The sequence below is a fragment of the Coloeus monedula genome (genome assembly GCF_965178545.1).
Source record: "Coloeus monedula genome assembly, chromosome: 6".
NCBI lineage: Eukaryota > Metazoa > Chordata > Aves > Passeriformes > Corvidae > Coloeus > Coloeus monedula.
Window position 1 is genome coordinate 3862631 of NC_138786.1, and position 19203 is coordinate 3881833.

The 19203-nt window shown below is 40.9% G+C and overlaps 1 protein-coding gene across 3 annotated transcripts in view; it reads left to right on the forward strand.

Moving 5' to 3' along the window:
• NAV2 (neuron navigator 2) overlaps positions 1-19203 on the forward strand; it is a gene marked incomplete at its 5' end in the record, with an annotated part of 366989 nt that overhangs the window by 276786 nt on the left and 71000 nt on the right. For all 3 annotated transcript variants that reach the window (XM_082283277.1, XM_082283275.1, XM_082283276.1), the window contains one exon: positions 12851-12973. In XM_082283277.1, coding sequence (XP_082139403.1) covers positions 12851-12973 — 123 coding nt within the window. The remainder of the gene's footprint in view (positions 1-12850; positions 12974-19203) is intronic.

Consider the following 19203-nt stretch of genomic DNA (forward strand, 5'->3'; position numbering starts at 1 on the left):
TGTTAAGAAAATATCCCTAGATAGGAAGAGATCCTTGCACGTGATGAAACGTTTTCCCGAGTCAAGGCTCATTGTGGCTGCAACATTCATTCGTGCCCAGCAGATGGAGGGAGTGAGGCACGTTCTGTACTTGGCTGAACTCTTCTGCGGTCTGAGGCAAAACTGTGAGGGGCCAGCTCACTGGAAGGAAATGAGTTTGCCTCTCTATGTTAGGTAAAACTTCTTGTTCATGCTACAGAAGGTTTAAAGAACAAGTCAGTGTGCAGAAATATGAAGTGATAGACAATTATTAGCAAGGTTTTACATCAGCATTTTATCTCTCCCTTGAATGGAAAAGCATTTGTTTTTTGCTCCAAAGTCAGTATTCAATTTGTCTATTTGCAGTTCCTGCTATAAACCAGTCATTTTTACTTAGCTCAAGTACATTAGCAGTGGACTGATGTTAAAACTGAAAACTGATCTTTGAGAATTAAATGGTGCACTTTTTTTTTTTTCTCTTTCTTTCTTTCTTTGTGGCAGCCCTCTCTGGCTATCTTGCATCCCTTGCTTTTTTGTAATTTTTTTAATTAGTGACATTTCTAGTGGTGTTGGCTTTTTTGGAAGATGTAGTGTCTCTTACTGGAATCCAGCTGCTGCTTTGTCATTAACTTAACCAGTGAAGTTACACCATCTGGAAATCTCCATTAATTCTGTCTGTTATGAATATTTGGATATTTTCACACTTTTTGAAAAGTCAGACACTTCCTTTTTAATGCTTCATTAGGGATGCCTATAGTAAAGTAGCTGATGCAAAAACCAGTATAAAATTCTGTTTCAGATAAAACACCAGTAGCTGTTGCTGCATTAATAATGCATCAAATCATTAAAGTGCCTCGTGTTTTCCTCAATAAATCAACTTACACCTGGATTTTGTAATGTTTATTGTAGTAACAGTTACTGCTTTTCCTCTGGACTGTGAATTCTATTTAAATTTGTGGCTGTAGTTTTGGTCTGGAAGTGAGGAAAGTAAATTCTAAGTAGCACCATGGTTTCCATATGTAGCGGGTTGAGTTTGAAACCAGGCAGAAACACCAATTAAATGTAGTGGTTTTGGTTCAAAATATTCATTACTTATTTTCCTTCTGTGAGATAAGAATTAGGAGAAAAGCAAAGCAGGCACAAACCTTAAACAGTTGCAGTACAATGAAAGAGTTTTATTACTAATAGAATTAAAAGTAAAGAGACAATAACAAAACAAAATTAAAGCAAATTCCCCCCCCCCCCCCCAGCACTTCTCTCCTTTTACCTAGCTCACACAAGGGATAACAGAACATGGGATGTTAGTCAGTGTTCCAGTTCTTGAAAAGTCTCTCTCTTATGCTTAAGGGAAAAAAGGGTTTTTCCTTCAGTTGCACGTGGTTCCCAAACTGCCACTAACAGCAGATCCGCCCGAAAACAATCAATCTGCTGTGTGTAGAACATCTCTCCCATGAAAAATCTCACAGTTCCTTCACACTACAAAACATGGGCCATCACATGGGGTTATTCATCTTTTTTAAGGATAAGTTCTTTTGGCCTGCACACAAAAGCTTTTTTCTTCGCCACAAGTCTCTAGCAGCCTCTTACTACTATATAGCCTGGCATCGGGCATTCTTCACAATCTTCACAGGCACACGAAGATACTCCATCCCCCCATGTTCTTCAAATGGATTAAAGAGACAAACAGTTTGTGGTATTACAGTTTCTTACCACGGCATGCAAGAAGGTTTCTTTTAAGCTGCGCGCCAGAATCGCGGCACCGCCCTCTTTTCTCCCGCCGCCATTTCCAGCTCCGTCCCATGTGACTCACTCCTCTTTCTCTCTGACTCTGACGCCGCCATGCTGAAGGGTGTTCTTGTTCGGGCTTTACGGTGGGGAAAGCCTCGCTCCCTTTGTGCTGCTGGCTGTGTAGTGTCTTCTTCAGTTCAGCACGAAGTGTGCTGGCTGCAGACAGGAGGCTCTGCCGGCTCCGGCTGGCTCCGCATGGAGAGGAGAGGGACCCGCCGGTCCCCAGAAGCCGCGCTGGATGGGTTTAGCTGTGAGCACTCCATGGCTGGTTTTAGCTGTGAGCACTCCATGGCTGGTTTTAGCTGCCTGTGGCTCTGAAGCAGTCCCCCCCCAGCCACCCAGGGTCCGTGCCACAGCGTTGGGAAAGGGGGAAAGGGGCAGTGGCCCCGGCCTGGCCCGGCGGGGCCGGGAGGCCCCGAGCTGCCCCCACCTCCCAGCAAGCGAGCTCCGACCAAAAGGGGAAGTCCCGCCTTTCTGTGCAGTTTAAATATGTAAATTGTGAGAAGCGTAATTGGTCTTAAAGACTGTCCATCAACTCAGGGTCAACCCAATACACCATAAAACACCTTGAGTGGTAGTTGAGAATTATCCCTGGCGGAACTGTGTCAGCTCAGGCTTCTGCTTCTCATAGAGGAGCCCCAGTCTTTGCAGATCTTTACTTAGTGTATGAAATTCAGATTCCAGGTTGAGGAAAAGGAAAGAATAGAAAAGCTGTCGAATTTATGAATGATATTGCCAGAGAAATCTGTGCCTTCACTCATCTCTGTGTATCATTTTGTTTTCTGTGTCTTGTCATCCTGCAATGTAAAAAATGGGGTCTCCATAGTCTGAAAGTACAAGAATGGTGTTTAGATTCGGGGTAATAAAATGTTTTTGCCACTTGGTGCCCCTGTCACCAAAGCAGTGAGTTATATACCAAGAAGGATTAACATGGCAGAAGAGTCATATACTCCACCCCACCTAACTCCTGGCCTTGAGTGTTTCGAGATCTTTAACTCAGTATCTGACTCCTTTTTTCCACTAGTTTTTAAAAGAGTCAGGTACTTTTCTGTTTTTACTCATGTAACAGCCAGATACTGATAAATGAGATCTCAATTTAAGGTCCTTAGGACAAGAAGTGTGTACAAATATCTTTTTCTTTTCCACATCTTTTGCTTTTAGCTACAAAAGTCTGTTTTGTTAAATAGTGTGAGTTGGTTTATCAATTTATATAGCATCGTTGGAGTCATTGACTAAATTCCAAGGACTGAATTGGTATTGTAGGTCAGTCCACTGCTGGAGAGATCCAGCTCCATTTCCAGGTTGTGGACAGGGTTTGGAGATGGGCAGTTTGGGGGTCGTCTCCTTGCTGTACCACTGAGCAATTGGAGGGAACATTGCTGCAAGCAGCTCCACAACATTGGGGTTGCAATCTGTGCAGGGTAATCATGTGAGTGGATTCCCTGAGAAGGGAATATTGCAGTATTAAATTGCAATAACAGCATTCCAATTATTAATGGAGAAGGATAAAAAATAAGGGTGACACCTTTGGTGACACCTAATGACACTGGGTTGCCATCTCCAGTGTGAACAGATGTTTGGCAGCCTGTTCCAAGAGTTACGTTCCCCAATGTCTGTTTAGTTCAAATAGTAAAAAAAGAGGATGGCATTGTGTTTTGTGGGAGAGGAATAATAAACTGCTTAGAAATCAGAGAGGTTGCTTGTAAAGAAAGCCTCCGTGTGACTTGCTGCACAACAAATCACCAAGATCAATGGGATGGCAAACAGGCTCAACATTTCCAGAAGCTGAGCTGCACTATGTGGAGAGCAGCACAAGAGGGTATTTAGAGCATGAATAGCTCTTTATTAGCTGGTATGTGTTTCACTTTGTCATTTTTCAGAATTGCTACAATCCTGGAGTCTGAAAACCTTGAATCTGTGTTTTCATTGGCAAACTGATAGGGAAGGAAGCCAAAATATTTGTTACAGCCAAAATAAATCCAATAGCCAAGAAAAACTAGTTTAGCCCTGTGATCCTGGTGCTTTCTCTGAAACACACTGGGTCATGGGAAGTTTCGTTTGGCCTCCCTTAATGAGTCTGCTCAAGCAGAGCTCTGGCAGAGACTGGGATTGCTTTCTTAGGCTTAGGAAGAGTTTTTTTGCCAAAGGGACAGAGAGCAGCTCTTAAACTAAGCAAGTTTCCAGGGGGTGGATCAAAGGTAAGAAGTTGCCTTATTGCAAGGTCTAAAACATAACCCAGTGATGAAGCAACAGGAGTAGGATTTGTGTGAGGTGGGGAGTGAGCCCTCAGCCCACTCACTTTGGTGACTGGCTGAGCTGAAGGCTCAGAGAGCCTCGTTGGAAAGTGGCACCTCAGAGCCCAGAGTTGTTTTACCTTTCTACCCCAAAGATTGTCCCAGGTGGGCATGTTAATTCTCATGGATTTTTGTGTTTGTTCAGAAGGTTTTTGTCCACTTCAGTCTCTTTCTGGCTACTAACACACACATTCCTACCCTTTTTTTGTCTCCTTAGCCCCAGTTCTCTCTAATGAGATGTGGAGTTAATTTCCTTTTTATCTCTTACTGGAATGCAGCAACAGGGCTGTTGGTCAAAAAAAAGTGCCTTTTGTAATTACTTTCATTTAATTAATCCTCTGTCCCTGTTTGCATTACCTTAAGTGTGTGGCTTTCTGTGCAGAATTAACAGCGTGGATACACTGATTAGTACTGGTCACAAGTTTTCTCAGGAAGTGGCTTTGGGTCTGCAAACACACCTTTGTCAAAATCATTTTTTGCAGAAGCATGGCTGTTCCAGCTGTTTTCCAACACTGGTCAGGGGCACTGTGCTAAAATTCTCCTTGCAGCCACCTCCTGTAGGTGCAGTGGTTATTGCTGGGGGGATACATTTTACCATTTTATTAACTTGCCCATATTTGATGATTTGTTGGTGATATATTCCCATTCCACATGTCTGTTTCCACAACCTCTTAATGTGTTTGCATGCACAGTCCTCATGGGGTTATGATTCCTTCTTGTTTATTCACACCTTTATGCTCCCTGGGGATCTTTCTACTAGCACTGGAAGCAGTTGAATTTGGAACGTGGAGGAAGGATGCTAAAAGGGAGAACAGGCCACTTCCCCCAGGACTGGGGAATCAGGCTTTGCTCCTGCTTCTGCTCAGGTCTCAAACTCACCCAAGAAGCACTGTGCCCTTCATGGACCAAAACCATCATTGAAATAGAGTTCTGAAGTAGGCTCACGAGTTACATCTGTTGGGAGGCAAAATAGAGCTGAAATTGAGGACTGATTTCACTGAATGTTGAAGTGTTGTTGGTATTTGTAGGATTCTGGCAGCTCCGTTTCTTGGTTTTGTGCTATTTACTGGTCAGACAGTGACGCATTTTCTTCAGATGTCAGGGTCATAGGTGGTGTAACAGACCTTCACTAGGGCCGAGGTTTCACAGGAGGAGGAGGAGGACTCTGCAGTTTGCTAATGAGAATTTGTTATTGGTAACAGTAGGCGAGAGAAATTCGTTCTTTCTAAGCTGTCTGCAGCAGGAGTGGTTGCTGCTCCAGGTAACTCACGACTGGCTGGAAATCAGGAGTGGCTGAGCCCATCCTTGGCTGAGTGAGCACGTGTGTGCCCTGTGCATGGATTCAATGCTCTGTCTATAGGCTTTTCTGACCTATTTCTTTCCATAGTTGTTCTCACTCTGTTTTTTCTGTACGCTCTGAGTTACAGTGTATTAGTCATTTACTGGACACTGCTCTTTAAATGATACGGTTTTAGTGATAAGGTTTCATCTAAATACAGTGGATGGGTGAAACTGCATTCCTTTTATGGCTCTAGCACTTCAACATGACTAAGGCTAACTAGGAGGTTTATTTTATTTTTCTTCTGTGTGTTAGCAGAGTGTTTATTTGAACTGTCTTTTGTCTTGCTATGGCAGAATACTTCTACATTTGATCTTTTCAGCATTGCAGAATGGTATCTATATATGGTAAATGGAAAATTAACACAAATAATGAAGGGGTTGGGCAAGCAAGTCAAACGTTTGACTTTCATGAAAAGGGATAAGGAAACATTGACTTCTGCCTTTGTAGCAAACAAGGTTGAAACCAAATTTGGATTTAAAGTCATAGACACTAGTCTTGGTGCTGTAAGAATGAAAAGAAAAAAATCTGGCAGTGTTTAAATAAAGACAGCATTCTTATTCCAAGAACTGTACTTAAAGTTCTTTGCAGGAGACATGAGTAGGCTATTGCACAAGCATTTTCAATACTATTAATTTCATATATTGTTTTAAATATTCTTAAATACTGCATTCACTTCAGGAGTAGTTCTTGTGTCAGCTTCATCAGTAAGACAGTGTTTTATCACTTGATATCTGACAATAAGTTCTTGTGTCAGCTTCATCAATAAGACAGTGTTTTATCAAGTGATATCTCAGATAACACGCTCTCATAGAACCTTTCTTGCAGTGTATGATTCAGCATAGGAAGACAACGTAGGCCTATGAGTTATAACCTTAGACATCAGCTTTTTTTTCAGTATAATGGTAAAGTACCCATGTTAGGTTATATGCAGTGTTAATCAATAAAATGAATGCAATAGTTGTGGTGTTTGGTATTTTTGGTTACTTCTACACACTTGACCTATTGCTAACAGTTACCAAAATACCATTTAATAGCAGTTATCCCATTTGGGGCTTTTTTCTGTAATAAACACCTCAGCAGTGTTTGAACTGCTGCATCAGTGCCAACAGGTTGTTGTTATTTGAATGAAGGGACAGTTTATAAAGGACAAAATAGGGACCCAGTCCGGGGCTAGCCAGTAGAGGGAGATGCAGCCATTCACACTGTGTCTATGTGGATCATCTGCAGGAGAAGAGTGGGCATGAGGAAATAATCCACAGTCGCTGTGGAGTTACTCTTCCTCTGCTGCTGATGCTGATGAGAAGCTCCTTAATCCTGTTTGGTCACAGGTCATTCCTCTCCTGAACAGAATTGAAACGGATGATAAAAAATGGATCACTTACTCTATAGCTTAGTTCTATGATTTTCATTGAAATGGACTCTGAGAAAGAATTTAGGCATTGAAATCAAGATTAGCATGAGCAGAGCCCCACTGAACAACTGCCTGATTCTGGTGGGCCTTCAGCTGGCTTCAGGCCAGCAGCCTGGTGGTGGTGGTGCTTGGTGGGTGTGAGTGTCGCCCTCTTTCCAGTAATGAGTTTCCACCCGTGTTTCCCTGGGGTCCAGAGTGACATTTGCACACCTGAAAGGACTGACCTCTCAGCTGTTTTCCAGTCTGACTCCAGCCCAGTCTGTCTTGGCTGACAAGATTTTAAAAAGAGTTTTAAAAGCAATGGTGGAGCCAGCCTCCTCCTTGACGTGAAGGTGAATTTGAGGTTAAGGTGCCCTTGGCTGACAGATGAACTGAGTGTTGGAAAGAGGATCATACACTGGAGACTCTCCTCTGGAACAGGAATGGGTGTAGCCATGTGAGAGGACTTTCTTTCAGTCTAATATTCTTTTATATATTGACAGCTTCTCTTTGACTGCCAATATCTAAAACTGCTCATTCCACAGGAAACCAGTTTCTTCAAAAGCCCGGTCAGAAGTTGTTGTTCTGGATGTGGGGACATGTAGGAGCAGCAGGCTGCACTGTCCTTGGAATTCCTTGCCTGCAGGCTGCTTGAAGCTGAGAAGACAGAAAAAAATTTAGCCTCAAACAGCAGTGCCTGAAAATTGTTATCTGATGGTTTCTGAACGACTTATGTGCCAGGCAGCTTTAATACATCTACAGATAGAAAAGTATTGATTTCACAGAAGCCACTTATTTCTGCAGATTTCTCTTTTTTTTTTTCCCTATGGAAAAAGGTCTGAGCATTAAGTAGTTAATGGGGTGAACTTGTTTTGCTTCTAGACTGGTTTGAACAGTGTGAATAAGCAGCATCATTCATGCTATTAGTGATTTACACATGAGAGGTTTCTCTAAATAAATTGTGAAACTTATATACACTCAGTAAGTTTTGCATAATCTCATTTTTCCTGTCTTACCTGTTAGTGGAACAGGTATCTCCTCCTTTCCAGCAACGATAAGGATTTTTGAGTCCGCAAGTCATTTGTTCAGGTTTTACTCCATGTTTGGGTTAAGCATCTGCAAAACAATTTGTAGTTCATTCATTAGTTTGTTAATTGTAAGTAGTTACTGATTATTAGTAAAAGCCTATTAATTCATAAATTATAGACTACCTTAAATATAAATTAAATTTTATGAATTGAGCAATAGGTTTGCACTTCTATGAACCTGAACTGTAACATTTGGTCTAATATTAGGGATTTGGGCATTGTATTAGGAGTCCCTACCTGAAAGCTCAGGACCTAATCCTGTTCCTGAATGTTCTTGTTGAAATTCACAGGGCTCAATAATGGAATTTAAACCAGCCACAGGCTTGTAGACAGAGTCAGTGTTCAACCCTTTGGTTAGAGACGTCAGGTACTGATCAAATACTGATTCAAGTCAGGCAGGAAGAGTGATTGGAAAGACTTTGGGGGATATAAACATGGGAAAAGCCTGTATGGTCTGATGCCAGTGTTGTGATGAAAAATACAGATCAAATTCATACCAAACTGAGAAATTTGGAGTTGTCATCATCCAGCTGTTAGGGCAGCATTTCTTTTTAAGTCAGATTTAGGACATACTCATAGTTTCAATAACAGGATGGTTTTGATCCCATTCAGCATATTTCAGAAACACCACTGGGGAATTCTCTGCTGTGGGTTTTTAGCAACTGGCAAAGCTAGAGTTGTTCTTTGATACTCAAAGCTCGTTAAGCCTCTTGATCTCGTTTAACTGACTGTAATGACGAGACAGATGAAGCCTAGTGAAAATAGAGATTTAAAGGAAAGCATTAAGGATAACAGTGTTACTGCCACATCAATAAGAGAACACTTCCGCGTGTCAAAGCAGATGTTGATACGTGAAATAATCCCCCCAAGCTTTTTGCTGCTTTAAGTTTCAAGCTCTTGGGTTGCTGGGCAAGTTCTCTGCCCAGGAGATGCCTGGGCAGCTATTTCCACACCAACCTGTAATCCAAAGCACCAAGAGGAAGGCAGAAGCACCTGAGCTGCCAGAGTCAGGTCCCAAGCTGCTCTCCTGCTTGTGGGATTGGGATTATGGAGCTACAGGATCTTGAGCAGGTCAGGGTAGGCTTGCCCGGTCTGTTCTGTGTTGCTGATGTACCTGCTGCTCCTTCACTTCCTAATCCTTAAGTAAAGAATGCTTTTCCCTTGGCTATCTATTTTCAAACTAGGAAAATTCATATTAATGCATTAAGGAGTGAAATGAATATATATGAAGTGGTAGAGTTGTCAGACCATGAAAGTTAGCATGCTGCTGGCTGGCTGTATCCATCAGTAAGTAGGGAGTGCAGACAGAAGTCAAGTGATTCAGACCACTGGATTTTGCTGATCCCTGGCATAACCCATTCCTGTTTCCTCAGTGTGCCTTTCAGGAAAGGGGAATAAATCACTTCAGCATCAGAAATACCCTAAAAATATTACACTTGGAAGGGCTTGTTACAGCACTCAAAATTTCAGAGGCACAGAAAAGGTGTATTTGGCTAAAGAAAAGAGAAGCTTAAAGGTCCAGGTTGTCCAAAGCAAATTACTTTACGCCTGTAATGCACAGCAGGGAGCCACTTTCTAATGGGAAAAAAGTGTCACCTAGAAAGTGGGCTAGCAGTCCTAATTGTGTGTTAGAAATGCATAATACTGCTGTTGTTTAATTTAAGTCTTTTCATATTGGCAGAAGTTTGTTAAATTTTATTTTTCCTTGCTGATGAAGAGCGAAACTGTAACAATGAGTATTTGTACATTAATTCCTGGAAAGATTAGAAAATCCTTTAAACCAACATCATTACTGTTTCACTGTCCATTCATTAAACATTATTATATTCAGCTTCGTTAAAGGCACTCATATGCCTCTGGCTGTTGGTACCATTCATAAAGCATCTGTGAGATTAAATTTTTTGTACAATTTACCTATCTCTGTTAGTCAGAGTCTGGATACTATGCTTTTCCCCAGATCATATATTTAAACTTTTTCTTCTTTGGGGGCAGATAAAAAATACTTCTAAGTCCTGTTTGTTTTGCACTGAATGTGCTTGCAGAATTCTTAGCAGTCATGAAGCTAGCAAGGCTTTTAGTGCAGATTTGTCGTGGTTTTTAATATGCAAAGTCAGATAAATTACACTTAAACCTAGTACATTTGTTTGGACTGTAATGTGCCATTGTAGAGGAGAGGCCAATATTTATTGGGTTCCATATTGTGTGGATGTGATAGGACAATAAATTCCAATAACTTTGAGTACTGTTACAGTTATATGCAGGACAATATTTCCTGGTCTTGTTTCCCATGAGTAAAACATTGGAATATTTTCTTTAGAAAAATGTGCCTTCATTATATTCTTCTTTCTCATAAAGCAAAAATCTGCAGCAATAATAATGTATTCATAAGAAACTGTATTCACAGTTTCTTAAAGCCAAGACAATGGAAGTTTGAAGGGATGGAGAGGAGGGAAAAGAAAGCAATGGCTGGAGGTTTGTGGCACCAGTAACTTTTAATCTCCTCTGTACTAACCAATGGATAGTAAAGAGGGTTTTTTCCCATGTATTTTAAAGTGAATTTATTTTAAATGTATGTTTCTCCACAGACTTTAGAAGCTAGTACCTTTCCTTCTTCCTTCACTTCTCTGTTACATGCAAGACTTCAGGCATCATTGGTTTTGGCATCTTTTCCGAATTAAACATTCCTGGGTAGAGGATATTGCGTGAAATATAAATAAGATATAAAGCTTTCAAACTGTGATTACACAAACCTGTTTCAAAATACAAAAGTCTGTCCTGTGTTGTTCTGGCATGTAAGAAAACTGTCCTGTTGGTATGGAGGGTAAAAGTCATCATTTATGGCTGTGCTTTTTCACATGGGCTTGTTTAGGAAAGTGTCATGATCTAGTTGTCAAAGGTGCCAAAGCCATCCAGCTTCCATTGGCTCATGTAAGATTTATCAGTGGTTGAAACCACTGAAAATGTGACTTTGTTTTCAGTTTGGTGCTACTCCAGTGTTATTCTAATCTTTTAGCTTGCTGAGCTTCTGTGTAGAAGATGAGATACACCGATGCTGGTGAAAAGGCATTGTTTTCAGCATGGCTAACTCATAAGAGTACTATATTTATTTCCACATATTCTGAGTGATAGGTATGAAAACCAATCTGTTTCACCTGTAACAGATCTTTTTTATCAAAGGACCAATATGCCAGAAATCTGACAGCAAAGCCAAAAGCTGCCTTTTCCAACACACATGCAAAGAGTACTCATACAGAAACTTGTTTCGTGTGCAGACAAGTAGCTGCAGTAAACCAATTAGTGTGTGTGCATTAGATGTTTTTGCAAAATCCTCTTTGCATGTTTGTATAACAATATGGTCTGAAGCTCGACTTTTCTCTTCTTCCCCTTTATTTTAGTAGCTTAAGGAAAAAACATATTCTTCCATGATAAAATATTTATAAACTGTCAAACACAAGGTAGAATGCCAGACCTAAGGCGAATTCCACATGTTACAGTGCAACTGCTCCTCGTGCTTTTTACAGTCTTTGTTTATGAGTTTGGAGAATCCCCACAGACTTGCTGAATGGGGAATACTCCTGTGTTTGACTTGACAGGCTTGGCAATCTTTGTCTCCACAGAGACTCCTGGGTTGCTTCTGGGATGGCCCTGTACAGATTTAGACACTGAACTGCAATGCTAATCAGCAGAATGGGCAAGGCTTCCCACCTAAGGCTTCCCAACTGCTCACCATCCCATTTTTATAAATGCAGTAATCAAATTTGAGCTGGGTAAAGCACATGTGTACAGTGAGATCTCACCAGCAGAGACACCGCTGCCTGCAGCTCAGAGTGTTGGAGCATCTCTCCTTTCTTGCTGTCGATGGCGGTGTCTCGCTATCAAGGAGAAAGCTCTGTGCTTTCTTAAGCCAGAGGAAGGTGTCCTGAGTATCTGGATGTTATTCTGGGGTCTGCTGTTGATTTGCTAAGAGTGGCTAAAGGATTGAGGAGATACAGTCCTGTCAGCTCCTATCTCGGCGGGGTATGTTGCATGTCCAGCAGTGTGCTGGAAACAGTGACCGTAGTGCTGGAGTTGTTGGAGTTATTTCAGTCTCAGGTGTGGGAAAATCTTCATGGTCTCTTTACTCAGCTGTCGGTGCTGCTCATGCAGACCTACATGAGCTGATGAACTGGTGGCGGTAACACAGGGCTTGCTCTGTGCCATTGCCCACCATGTGTCATCACTGTTCAATTTAAGATTAATTTTTCATTTGTCTAAACCAGAAAGTAAGAAATGTGCTATCTTAGCAATTTATGAAGTGTCACATGTACACCTGGTACTTCTTAGTGCCTAAGAATAGTAATAGGAAATAGTAATTCTTAAAGTCAGGTGTCTCTAGGTCACAGTTGCAGCCAGAGTAGAATGTAGGAGCCAAAACAAGGTTGCAAAAAAACTTTTCATTCATAATGATTTCTATAGGTCGTGGAATGCTTAATGTTCATTGTTCACTGACAAAATCTAGGGATTAATTCATGTGATTTTTGCAGTTAACTCGTAAAAGATTTTAAATTTTGATTGTGTTTTAGCCCATGCAGAAAAATTCGGGGTGATATAAACCATGTATTTTTTGGGCAAGAAGGGTTCACTAATGATAGCATTCACAAATATTAAATTAATTTCCTGATGAAAGTTAAGTTTTCTTTAAGAATCCTTCGTCACATTTATGTTGAAATTCAATTGTTGGTGATGAGAGAGTGTGTGAGGTGTAACGGAGCCTGATGAGAGGCAGAGGATACATCCGATCCAATCAAGAATGAAGTTTTCCTTGCTTCTAATTCCGTGTAATATCCTTAACTTAAAAATGGGGAAACTGCAGCACAGAGCACAGGGAGCAGGTGCTGTGATAATGCATGAATTTCTCACCGTGTTACTAAGCGTGGCGTTCTGTTGTCAGGTACCTGACGGACGGCGGGCTGGGGCTGTACACGCGGCGGCTGAACCGGCTGCCCGATGGCATGGCCGCGGTGCGGGAGACGCTGCAGCGCAACACGGCCCTGGGGCTCGGCGACGCCGACAGGTAGGGCACCAAATTCCCTTGGCACTCCAGGCACTGAAGGCATGGATGTAAATTTCTCCAGGGTACTCTAGGTTGTATGTTCACGGAGGTATCGGGATAAGTGCTGATTTTGTGTCTCCTGATTGCTGTGCTGGGATCTCCCCTGTGTTTTTGCGGATGGTAGGCAGCACAAGAAAATGTTAAACTCCTGTTCTAGTAGCGTTTGGAATAGAAAGGATCAAATTCTCTTCTCATGTCCGTTGATTCTCCCAAGTCCAGTGATTCAGTGTGAGCAGTCAAGGCCAAATATCAAGAATTATGGGACTGGAAATCCATAATTTAGGGAGTGCAATCACAAAGGAACCCAGTGAAATATTCTGTTAAAGTTGAGATAAATGGTTTAAATACTGTTGCTTTTAATGAGGTCAGCATATAGCAGCTTCTTTCCCTTCCAAAGCCTGATCAGTGTTACTGTTGATGTAATAAGTGACCCATATCCTTTTTCTTCCATGAGGGGCCTTTAAGTATGAATTTTGAGGTACATGTTCAAACCAATTTTTGGACTGAAGTTTTTTCTCTTTATATCTGTAAGTCATCCCCAGGACATAATGCACTTGACTGAGCTTGATATTACTGATACTTTCTTCATATTGATGCATATATTACTAAGGAAACACAAGTGGTGGAGACTCTAGCCTTGTTTTCTAAGCAAACTATATCTAAATCTGCCAAGATGCAGAACTAAATCTGCTTTGGCGTCCTTGTGATATTAGTAAAGAGCAGGATGTCAAATCTAAAACCTCTCAGAGGATCCCAGCTCAGTTTAAATTACAGCTCAACATATGCTTGCCAGTTGTAAAATATGCCTGGATTTTTCCAGGAGCTCGTATCTCGTTCTGAAATTTGCAGCTTGAAACCCAACCAGCGCTCATTGCTGGTCCTGTGGGTGAGGGTGTTGCCACCTTGTGATGCGGATGGAGACGAATCAAGTGTCATCCTTTTCTGCTGCTGTGGCTTCTGATCATTGCCACAGTAGCAGAAGCATCTGTTTAAAATTCAGCATTTGTCTAAGATGAAGTACCTTGTTGTTTAAGTAAAGGCCTTCTGGAGAGCCAGTGATACATTCCTGTCATTGGTTCCTTCCCCCATCCAGTGTTTTCTGTGCTTGCAACACTTTTTGTATACTGAGCTCCTTTCCTGAAGACACCATACATTGGGCACCATTTAGGAACATTTGACAAGAGGGATTATTTGTGTGTTTAAATATATTCCACCTAGAATGGGGCTGTGACCCACTGAAATGCAGTCCCTAGGTTGTCAGTTGTTTCAGCTTTGAAAATCATCCTTTCAGTTCACTTGGAGGGGACAAGCTTTACACACAATAAAAGACTGCATGGCAGAAAAATTACCCTTGGTCCCAGAGCTGGTGATAGTATGTGATGTGTTGCTTTGATTTAGTCTTTCTATTTAGAATATAATACCTTATGCAGGAGATGAGAGGTTTCTGACAATAGGGCAGTGATTTAAAAATAGCTCCTGTTTGCTTCCTGGGTGACCATGATGTGCAGTTTAAACAAAAAAAATTAATCCTGGCTTGAGCAGCAGTTTTCCAGGGTGAAAAAGGGCATAAGGAAATTGAGTTGAATAAAATTGTGCAGTAATTGTTTTCTTCATTCTGTGAATGGAGGCAGTGAGCAGGAGTGCTGAGTTGCTTTGTTGGTACATGCAGGAAACATATTAAGATTATATTTAACTTGTTCAAAGCAGATGTTAATTGAATGCATGGGAGAACAAGTGTGAAAGACTGTGAACCTGTGAGCATGAGGTTAATCATTAAAAAGTTATCAGAGGAATTTTTGCAATATGCTAGCTTGTTTAGTTTCTTGTGCTGTTCGTTGTAGAAGTTTAGTTGTGAGGCTTTTACTTATTGGCTCTGGTAGGGTAGAGCACAGACCTAACAAGGTACATTTTTCCCTGCAGCAGGGAAATCCAAGCAAGGGAGTTGAATTTAATGCTTGATTGCAAGGTTAATGGAATCATGGCACAACACAGCTGAGCTTAGTTTTTGACTTCACGATAATTTGTGTTTGCCTAGAACAAAGGCATTTTAAATCAAAAAATTTATTTCATTTGTGATATTTTTTGTTTTTCAAGGTTGGAAATCAATCTCCTATTGTTTTGTCTGCTATAATATTTATACAGACTTGCTGTGTGCCATCTGGTGATTTAAGTTGATTTTACATTGTCAGATGTAGCTGCTTGATCTGAGACTAAATTTTGGCCTTGCCTTCATATATATAACTTTCATTTATAATATGTGTAGATCAGTTAGGTTTGAATAAATCTTTCTGTAGTTGCTTACCTGTAGAGGCTGTTATTTAGAGGAGATAATTCAGACCTGTGCTGATTTGTCACATCCTTGTGACTGGGACAGGAGACTGTGAATGTGAGCTTGTCAAGAGTTACGCTGTTAGAGAAGTGTCTCTATGACCTTTTAAAAAATGATCAGTGATGAAGTGCTTAAAAAATACTGCTGAGCATGATTGACTTGGATTGTTTCCCTTTTAGAGTTTTATATGAGGTTGCATGAATTACATGGCTTTGCATAAAAGCATAGAAAGGTCTTCCTGGCTTCTGACTGTGAGGACTTGTCTTGTCAAAGAGTGGATTGTGTTGTCTTGCTGCTTCCAGCAGCTCCAGCACTGATGGACTGTAGGTTAAACAGTAAAAACAGTGCTGAGCTTGCTCCTCAAGAGTGTGTCTGTATCCTGATCACATCTGATGACTACAGGAACAGCCTTGTCACACGCTTTGTTAACAACAAGTCCACATTCAGATTAATTTTTAGGCAGATTTGTGACTGTAGCTTCTTCCTGGCAGTCAGTACCATTTTAGAAATATTTCCTGCTTTTGGGTAATCCCAGAGGAGACTGTGGAGCCTGGACAGGAGATGGACAGGAGAGAAGAATTGGAAGTGAAGCAGGAACCAAGCAGAAAGCCGGAAGACATTCCATGCAGAGCACACATACTTTGCTATTAATAGGAATGTCACTGAGTGCAGTACAAATGGTAAGAATGATGGCTTTCAAAAATAGCTGAAGAGTAGTATTTTGCTGCTATTTTGCATTTTATAAAAACAGATTAAGGTTATTTATATGTCTCTTGGCTCAGGTATTTCACATATGTGGACTAAACCCCTTTGTCTGGAGTGTGTTTAAATTCACTAACTGCAGTTTAATATCTTGAATCCTGCTGCAGCGATGAGATTACTACAAAGATGGGCTAGTTCTTGGTTGTGGAGGGAGATTGTTGGATTGCCTTCATAACCAAGGGAACTTGGATCACACTTCAGAAGGGCTGAAAAGCAAGCTGAAGCAAGTTATCAGGTTGGGGGAAATACTGGCCTGTTCTGAACAGTGGGGAGAGAAGATGTCACTGCTTTTGGAAGGAGGCAGATTCCACTGAAAGCAGAATTACAGTCATGCTGCTGGTGTGTATTGCTTAAGAAGCTGCATCAAATTTCCTTTAAGCTCCACCAAATTTCCTTTTTTGTTTTTTTTAAGGTGCTGTTTTATTGTAGACAATGGAAAAATTTATAATATAAGGAAAAGAAAACTGAATTTTATGTTAATATATTCTTTATGTAGTTTTATGGTAGGATTAAGACAGCTTTAAGTCTTCAGTTTCCAGTTTCAGTTTTTCTTCTTAATTGAGACAGTGAAGCTAAAGTTAAATGAAGGTTGTAGCAGAACTACCCCATGACTTCCCATCTAATCATTACTGAAGTTTTACTGCTCTAGCACTGGCAGCACAATACATAAGAAAAGGGGAAAAACAGAGAAAGTGGTTCTGGAATAGATACCTATAGACACACAGACTGGATAGTCTTCATCTTAAATTGTTAAAACATGACTGGGTTATATCTTAAACTTCAGGTGGACCCAACTGCTGTAATAATATGCAGAAATAGATATTCCTGCCCTGTAATGGCAGTGGAATTCCTATCATCTCCTTCCCCCACAGCATCTCCCTGCCCTGCAGTGCTCTCTCAGGAGGGTTGACATAAGTGTTTGTGGAGTTTCATTGTAAAGGAACTTGCAGGGAGATTCCTTTGGTGTTCTATGTGAATGAGTTTGCAGAGGCAGAGGATGTCTGTTCTGTGGGGAGAAGGAGTAACTATATCCATTGAAGTCATCTACAGACCACAGGAGGTCTCAGCAGAGGAAGTTGCTGCCACACTATTTCCCCTCTACCTGGAAGATTTCATGCCATCAGGTCGCAGTTCCTTCACTTCCAGAAAGTCCTGGCAGTTGCATTAAGTTGTTACGATTAAGATAATTTAAGATAATTTTCTTTTCCTTGCTGAGACAGTGGAACACCCCTGCATAAGGATCCTGTATACTAAATAAGCATAATGTTCTAGAAAATAACTTCAACTCTCCAAATTGTTTTAGGATAATATAGATAAAAAGTGGTTTTGAGCATTCATTGCTCGCTGTGTCTGTGCTGTGAGTCACTGCAGTTTGTGTATACATGCCCATCTAGAGTTCCTTAACAGCAAAGTCACAGGACTGGTGAAATGATTCCTGCTCTGTTTGACCATCTGTTTGGATTTTGTCACTAAATTAGAAAAAAGTGCTACTGCTTCTAAATATTCGGGTTGTACCTTGGTACCTGTAGATATCTATCTCTGTCTTTGAAAGATCCCACATTTATCTTGAAAACTGACTCTCAGAAGCAGGGGAAATTCACATTGCAAAGATTCTTTGAAGTTTATGGCCCTGGGATCTGCTGATTAGAATCACAATACCATATACTTTTATTTTCCAAGGAATCTTTTCACAAGCTGCAATCCAAAGTGGTTTCAGATTACATAAAGTAATTGCCAAGTTAAGCAACAAATAGTAGTTGAAAACACAGGTATAGTAGCTATACCTGGGGGCTGAAATGAGCATTACCAGAAGGAAGAAAAGGACACTCTACATTCAAACATGGCAAGGTTTGTCAAGGGTAGCAGTGTCTTTTGACAGATCTGTTTCAGTGATCTAATGACAAACTTCCTGTAAACTTCAGGTCTAAAACAGAAGCAAAAGTTATCATTACTTAACACAAGTTGAAGAGCAGTTGCTCTAAATCTTAACTCTTAAAGACAAACAAATGCCTACAAAGCAAAGGAAGATGTAGCAGGGAAAGCCATGATCTGATGTTTGTGTGCTGCAGAAAAGAAAGAGATGGAGGATGTATCACCTTGTGTAACATGGAGGGGTGAACTGGGGAGAGGGAGCAGATTATATTACAGGCTGTAAGGGCTGTCTCTTCATTGAAGCTTTGGTTTTTAATATTCACCACAGTTTTTATTTTCATGCTCTGGTTTGTTCTGTGATGTTTTGAAGATACTTTATAGAGCTCCCTTGAAGATGAGAGGGAAAAGGTCAGAGATGACCCCCAGGAGTCCCCAGGTTCTTGTTCGGTAGACACAGTAATATTGTTTTTCCTTTTTTTTTCTGTTTTTACACACATGGTTTTTTGGGTGTACATACAGTACACTAGATGAAGTATTCTGGGAAGTACTTCTGTAGGATTCAGTAGTGTTAGTTCTGTTTAGAGAGGCATAATGGAATGGAGATAGGTTTGAAAGTTTTGTTTGTTTCTCAGGCTTGACCTAATTTTACTCATTGCATGATGGCAGCTAAGAGTGTGATTCCAACAACCAACTTAGTGATGTTGGGAGCTGTTGGAAGGCTAGAGAGAGTTTTGAGCAGGGGATGACTTCAAGAAGTAGATAATTTTTCAGCAGAGATTGTGTTTGTGTAAAAACTTCTATCCAGGCTCCAAAATACCGCGTCGTGTAGCAATAGCAGATGTACAACTGACCGGGCGGGGGCTGGCAGCTGAAGCAGATTTGTGCCTTTTAGTTAAATGACCTTTTGTAAAAGTAAGACCTGTGTCCATTCAAGAAGCCAAGAATTATCCTATTCTTCTCTTAGTCAGGTATTCAGGTGTTCTCTAATACCTGGTTTAGTATCTCCACAGGCTGACAAGGCAGCTGAGAGCAGTTCTCTGCCTTTTTCAAGAACTTCTTTATATGAGAAGGTGCAATTCCACCACTCAGCACTAAAAACAAACCAACCAAACAAAACACCCTGCAGTTGCAAGCTCTGCCCTCCAAAGTCAGTAGATTGGGCAATCTTTATGTTCTTGGTTATCACTCTAGTTCTAATCTTCTTCAGAACTGGCCTGTTTTGATTAGA